We start from the raw sequence: 6,687 nt of genomic DNA, 5'->3' as shown, positions 1-6,687 counted from the left end.
TTAACAGATGGCAAAGAAAAGAACTAGAAGACAAAGTTCCGTCACGGGAAGTCGAACTTACGACCCCTCGCACCTCAGCGCGCGGCGCGAAATGATTCGGCCACAGCTCCTCACGTTCTTCGCCATACTAACAGTGAGCTATTTATATACACCATTTGCCGGTGGCGGTACTCGGAGATCGGTGGTACATCAGCGTGTTTTCGTTATCACTAGCGAGATGGCGCGAAGGGCTCGAAGGGCGCGGCGCTCTTTAAAGGTCGTCGCGCCACGCGTTGCGATGAGCGCGCGCCTCTACAGGGCGTGGTCGCTCGTGCGCGCGCGCTTATCTCGTGATGGCGGTGGTTTGTACGTCTTGCGCTCTCATCGCAAGTGTGCGTTAAGAGCATGAACGTCACTTCGCTCACTGCAGCGGCCACTTTTGCGAGGAGCGCGCTGATCACACAGAAATAAGTTACAACCGTGACAGTTCGCGCTCATCCTGTGTATGTTCGTTCCGTGCGTCCTTCCTGCTTGAGCAGCGTGTTGCAAGTTGCGAGCTGCTTGCCGTTCTTCGCGTGACATTACAATTTGTTGCTATAGCATTCATTCCTTCGCCCTTGGGGCGAAAGAATGCACAACAAACGCTCAACTACGTCTGTGAAGACACGTTTCACTTTCGTGTTATACCGATTCCTATGACAGAGGGATCAGCCATATAGTTTTAAGCGAAGCATTAAACCAGCAGCTTAATCATTTCCTCACGAAATGCTAAGCATTTTTGTAGACTAAGCTGGGACTTTAGGAACCGTGTTTCGAGTCAACATAAAAAAGAAAACATTTTCGAGTTCTAAATGGGGAAGAAATTGGTGCTCTGAAGCATAAAGCATGTGAACTATCAATAAATATAACACAAAATATACGCTAGAACATTAGATAATGTTTTAAGATATGTATAGCTTGTGTCTGCCGTATTTACTCGCACAATACCAGCAGAGCTTATATGTTAGCTTTTCGTTTTTACAACAACGTAATAATATACACATATCTCATCGCACTGCCTCTATTGCTACCTGTTCCTTCGATAAATTCTTCGCACAACGATTCCCCTTGTAGAAATTCACCGAACTTGAGAACAAAGCAGATTTTTACTGTATGAAAATTTACTCTTACTTAATATCTGATATTATATGCCACCTTTAACTTACTCGAACGTACTTTCTTTCCCTCTCTCTTAGCCGAAGACAGGCGCGCTTCCCGAGGGTCGCGCCACGACTAGTCAAGCTGCCACGGATGAGAACGCGACGCAGTCGCCCCTGGTGCCTCCGCGACCGGGCAGGCGCGTGATCGTTTACATGGGAAACCGGCCGTGGTTCTCCAGCATGTACGGAGTAGCCGACGCCAGCCGGACCGAGTACCACGTGCCTTCTACCGAGGCCAAGCCGTCGACGACGGCGGTAGTCAGTAGTAGCGACGCTCCGTCACTTTCGCCCAAGGAAAGTGGTCAGACCGGCGTCGCCTCCGGCCCCGCCAGCGACAAGGCGAACAAGCTGAGCAGCGCCACTCTACTGGCCTCGGAGACCACGAGCAACGAGGCCAGCACCGAGGCCGAGAACGACAGGTCCGACCTCATCGGCGAGCTGGACGTCAGCAAGCATCCTCCGCCGCCCCTGCCACCGTTCAACGGCCCCAAGATCGAGTTCCGCACGACGACCGTGCACCACACGTCGCCGCCCAGAAACGACGACAGCGCCGGCTTCCAGCAGGACCGGAGAAGCAGCGATTCTGAGGTCTCCGCGGCTGCGCTCGTCGGTGCCAACCGGCGCGCGGCCTTGCAGGAATCGACGGCCGGCAGGTCGTCTTCCGCGGGGCTGAGCGCAGCCAGACAGGAAGAACTAGCAGACCGCAACCTAAACTCGAGGTACTTCACGTTCGGCCCCGGAAGCGCTACGAGTGGCGGAGGAGGCTCCAGAAGCAACAACGCCTTTGGGACGACCGGTAGGGACGACAGCGAGACGTCGCGCGATGACGATCCTGCATCGTTCAACGGCGGAGGCGACCGCTTCAACCAGCAACGTCCGACGTTCGGCGGAGCCCAGGACAACCGGAGACCCGCTCTGCCATCGCTTCCACCTCCGCCTCCACCACCGCCGCCGCCGGCGCCAACCGCGTCGCCTCCAACTGCGTCGACTTTCGGGACCACCCGCTTCCATTTCTCCTTCCCATCCGAACCCGCCATCTTCGGCAACAACAGCCTTGCCAATAGGGGCGACTTCCAGTTCGAGACGTCTCACGGCCAGGACTCCTCGTCTGCGCAGAGAGACGGTGACGGCAGATCCTCTTTCACCAGCGCCGAGCAGAGAACGACACCTCCGGTGAGGAGTCAGGAGTTGCGCCAGTTCCCGACGTTTTCTACATCGCGTGCTCCTGCTTCAGTGACCCCACCTCCGCCGCGGCAAACTGCGAGTGCTGAAAGGACTTTCCAGACGTTCGCAAACCAAAGACAAGCGCCCGTTCCCAACGCGCCTTCTTCGGCAGGTCAAACACTGCGCTTCAACTTCAGAGAATCCAACGGTCAAGCGAGGACGAACCCTCCACCACCACCATCCAGATCCCTGCAGACGCCGGTTACAAACTCATTTGTAACTTACTTCACTAATTCGGATTCGAGGGAGTCGCAGAAGTCCGCGCCACTGACGGATACTCGGGACAGGCAACAGACTGAACCGCGTCTGAACTTCCGCAGCGGAAGCTTCCAAACGACACCGCCACGCCCACCTCCCCAAAGGCCAACATCGACATCTATCTTCCAGGGACCGCCGTCTTCGCAGCCACCGCGCGCAGCCTTGAGAAACAACTTGGAAGACAACGACAGGTCGCGCGAGTTTTCAGCACCGAACTCTAGAGGTCAAGTGACTTTCCGCCCGAATGTCTTTCCGGTTGACCCACCATCGAACACATTCACTTCAAACCAGAGGACGCAAAACGGATTCAGTTCCAGTGCAAGGTCGCAAGAAGACTTTACCTCGAATCCGAGGAGCCAGAACTCGTTTTCACCCGCCAACACTGCGCCACGGGGCCCTTCGACTCCGAGGAACCAAAATTCGTTTTCGCCTGCCAACACTGTGCCACGGGGCCCTTCGACACCGAGAAACCAGAACTCCTTTTCGCCAGCAAACACATTGCCGCGAGCAAACTTCCAAACTAGCCAGTCTCCCAGAAGCAATTTTCAAACATCTAGACCCTTGAGCAACTTTCAGGCAAACCAAAGGTCTCAAAACGATTTTTCCTCAAACTCCAGGCAGTCGAACAGTTTCGATGGCAGTGCCAGGGGCCAGAACAGCGCTCAGGGAAACTCAAGAGCTCAGGATGTCAGATTTCAGAGCTTCGGTAACAGCCAGAGCAACTTCCAGTCAAACGGCAGACCACCTTTTCCAGGCAATCAGCCGAGCTCACAGGCACCGGCACAGCGCCCCCAGAGTGGTTTCGCAGTGACCCAGAGGCCCTCTGACTCGTTTCAAGGAAATCAGAGAGACAGGAACGCCTTCACAACCAGCCCCCAGCAGAGACCCCAGAACAACTTCGCAGGAGCAGACCAGTCGCCACGCGACAGAGTTCAGACAAGCCAGCGCCTCCAGGAGGCTCCCCGTGGAAGGCCGCAGAACAGCTTCCAGAACGTTTCTCCGCCACGACCGCAGGCACCAGCGGCCTCCCCACCAGCTGTGAGGAACCCGACACCGCAGAACAACGGCAACGCTAATCCGCAAGACAATTTAGAGCCCTTCCGCAATGACTTTCAGATCGCGCTGAGGCAACGAGCATTCTCAGCAACGACGGCTTCGCCCGTAGACACCAACGACGGTGGAGGAAGGACAACGACTACACAGAACTTCCAGTCGCCATCACAGCCCGGCAACGGGGCGACGAAGAGAAAGATCAACAGGGTCGTCTTCATCCCCGGAAACTTCGGTGTGACTCCCACGCGGAGGCCAGACCCGTACCGGTCCAAGCTTCCAGGACTAGCCGGGTCCGACTATCCGACGTACAGCGAGGTCCCTTTTACGAACTTCAAGTGCTCCGAGCAAAGCACTTCAGGGATGTTCGCTGACGTTGAAGCTGGCTGCCAGGTAAGTGCGCATAATGTGTTAGTTTTATATCGACAATACTCAAGTTCGTGCGTAATATGTTTTCGTGCTCATACCAAATGGGTGTGCGAAGTCTTATCCATTTTGCTACCAACCTCGTATGCGTAACTTGGAATAACGCAATGAATGCATCCATGCCCTACTCCGATAAACTTCTTCTTTAATCAAACTGTTGAACACATAGTGTTGGACACAATGCGTCCTCGGTTTTACCAGGGTAAATATTTTATAATCCCACATCAAATTTTGCTTCCTTGAAGATAGCTGCATGTAATAACCGTATTGTATAGCTGCTGCAGTTAGCAGTAAACATACTGAGTCGAAAGTTTTCTCTTTGAACATTTACCCTTCACCCCTTCGATTGATAAAGTTGTTACTCACTCATTTCTCCTGCCAAAGCGGAGGAAATAACAGTGTAGCAGTGGCTTTAGCAAGAAGGCCACTGAGCTGACGTCTTGATTGCATTCTGACAAAACACACCCATTCACAAGAACCGCGCAGTCATTGAGCTCAGGAGTAATATTCCGTAGAAAAACGTCCCACCGCGTGCCGAATATTGCACAACACAGCTATACTGTCAACATTAGTGCATTCAAGGCAGTGTTTTCCAGTAGTAACACATGGCCAGCAGCCATACGCTACTGAACACGCCGATTATTGTCTGATCACCGAAGCTAAGCAACGCTGAAGCTGTACTCATTCAGCGCTTGGAAGAATGTATCACTTGAACTAGCTGATAGTTGCAACATAAACAAACTGTTGCGGACCTCTCGCTACATAACTTAGAGCGAGATGAGCTATAGACAAGCAGAAGCGATGCAAGCTTGCTCTGTGCACTATGCTTAGACTACAGAACAAATCTTAATATCCTCGAACTAAACAGTGCGTGTCACAGCCTAGAGTTTACAACTTTCTTCGGTGTTTTGTGCTTCATGTTCCGAAAAAGTGCCCGCACTGCCGTACATTCAGCGGAAGGCCAGCAAGCTTTACGTATTCAAAGCCTTGAGAGTCGCGCGCGTGATTGGCGGTGAGACAAGACAGTTATGTTCTTGTTCACTTCTTCGCAAACTTGCAGGTCTTCCACTCGTGCGACAACAACAACCGCCAGAAGAGCTTCCTGTGCCCCAACGGAACCATCTTCAAGCAGGAGCTCTTCACGTGCGACTGGTGGTACAACGTGGACTGCGACTCGTCTTCCAAATACTTCCACCTGAACTCCGAAATGTACACCACTCGGAGGCCCAAGCCACGGGACAGTCAGGATGACGTGAACGGCCGATCCGACTCCGGTCGGAGCCGGTCTTTCTAGCTTTAGGCATTGCCATTGTCATTGTGTATTCACCTCCATTTGCAAAACTGAGAGCGAGAAAGAACAAAGAGATGAAAATGTAGGTCGGGAACACTTGGTGAGCACGGCGATTTCTTCCCGAAGCTACGAAATATAGTCAAGGCGCGCGCAACCAACCACACATAGTACGGCGCGTGTGTAAAAGATCAACGCACCTCATCGCTTCATGGACAGGAAATCATCTTGCAGTTATCGGAACAGACTCGGAGCAGTCTTTGTGCGGCCCAGTCATCAACGACCGACAACTATAGGAGTTTGCTACTAGTAGTTGTGCAATAGTTCTTCCAGTACAGTGCCCAATAAGGCATCCTGTAAGCCACATTTCGGGCATATATATGGGGGACGCGAATTAGGAACGCGAATAAAGCGATCTCGTTGGAAATAATGTAGACCGTGCCAGTGCAGCCCCCACAGTTTCTACAGAACACGCATGGTAGCCAAGTGCCACTGCTAGCGATTGATTGCGTGCACATGCTAGACAATGATAAAGGATATCACCATACTTCTTACCGTGTGCGTGCACAAAATAAGCGGAAATCTGAGGTAATGATGTAAGGCTCGCAAGTTAGATCCACAGCGGTGCGCTCCGTTTACTAGCTGGGGTAGTTGTTCATCTATCAGGAACATGCGCAAGCATATATACGCTCTTTCAGGAACAAACGTTTGCAGTCTATGGGGCGAATATCTACGAGCCACAGAAGCTGCGAAGATAAGGAAGCCTCAATTTCTTCTTTACTGAGCAGTGCACTTTCAAATTAGCAAGGTTGTAGATTGCGCTTTTTACGCGCGACAGCTCTCCAAGGAAGACCGCTGTATTTCATTCTGCTTGCTCGAGCTTAGAAGAAATTGAGTTTTTTAAATTATTATTATTTCTTTGTTTTGCAGATTCTGCGTTTGTAAACTGTTAACCTTACGACGTCACCATTTTTAAGGGAGCACAGGGTTCACATGCATAAACAAGCCTATATATACATGTAGATAATGTTATAGTGAAAAAGGAAAAGAGAATTATTACAAATAGCGGCACCACAATGTAGTGATCCGACGTCTAAAGGAAGTGTACAAACAAGTAATTATTTTTTTCTTCTCCTGTCTCAATATCATTGCAGCAGTTCAACGAATGTTCACGCTGGTGTGAGATGTCATGCGTACACAACACAACACACAGTCACAGATCGATATAAATAAACGGGGAAAAATCATGTCCGCATGCCGTGG

At 51.6% G+C, this 6,687-nt stretch overlaps 1 protein-coding gene across 1 annotated transcript; it reads left to right on the top strand.

The window, feature by feature from the left end:
• Positions 1 to 91: 91 nt before the first annotated feature.
• Positions 92 to 5,704, top strand: LOC125756240 (uncharacterized). The gene is made up of 3 exons (XM_049416629.1): positions 92 to 133; positions 1,215 to 4,103; positions 5,197 to 5,704. The coding sequence occupies exons 1-3, from the start codon at positions 92 to 94 to the stop codon at positions 5,428 to 5,430; spliced, it is 3,165 nt and encodes a 1,054-aa protein (XP_049272586.1). The 3' UTR covers positions 5,431 to 5,704.
• The last annotated feature ends 983 nt before the right edge of the window (positions 5,705 to 6,687 follow it).

The sequence above is a fragment of the Rhipicephalus sanguineus genome, chromosome 6 (genome assembly GCF_013339695.2).
Source record: "Rhipicephalus sanguineus isolate Rsan-2018 chromosome 6, BIME_Rsan_1.4, whole genome shotgun sequence".
Classification (NCBI taxonomy): Eukaryota; Metazoa; Arthropoda; class Arachnida; order Ixodida; family Ixodidae; genus Rhipicephalus; species Rhipicephalus sanguineus.
This window is presented reverse-complemented; position numbering and strand designations above follow the sequence as displayed.

Coding starts and splice junctions, on each gene's coding strand:
- LOC125756240 (XM_049416629.1), top strand. CDS start 92: ATGATTCGGCCACAGCTCCTCACGTTCTTCGCCATACTAACA. Junction 134..1,214: donor CGTTCTTCGCCATACTAACA/GTGAGCTATTTA, acceptor CCTCTCTCTTAG/CCGAAGACAGGCGCGCTTCC. Junction 4,104..5,196: donor ACGTTGAAGCTGGCTGCCAG/GTAAGTGCGCAT, acceptor GCAAACTTGCAG/GTCTTCCACTCGTGCGACAA.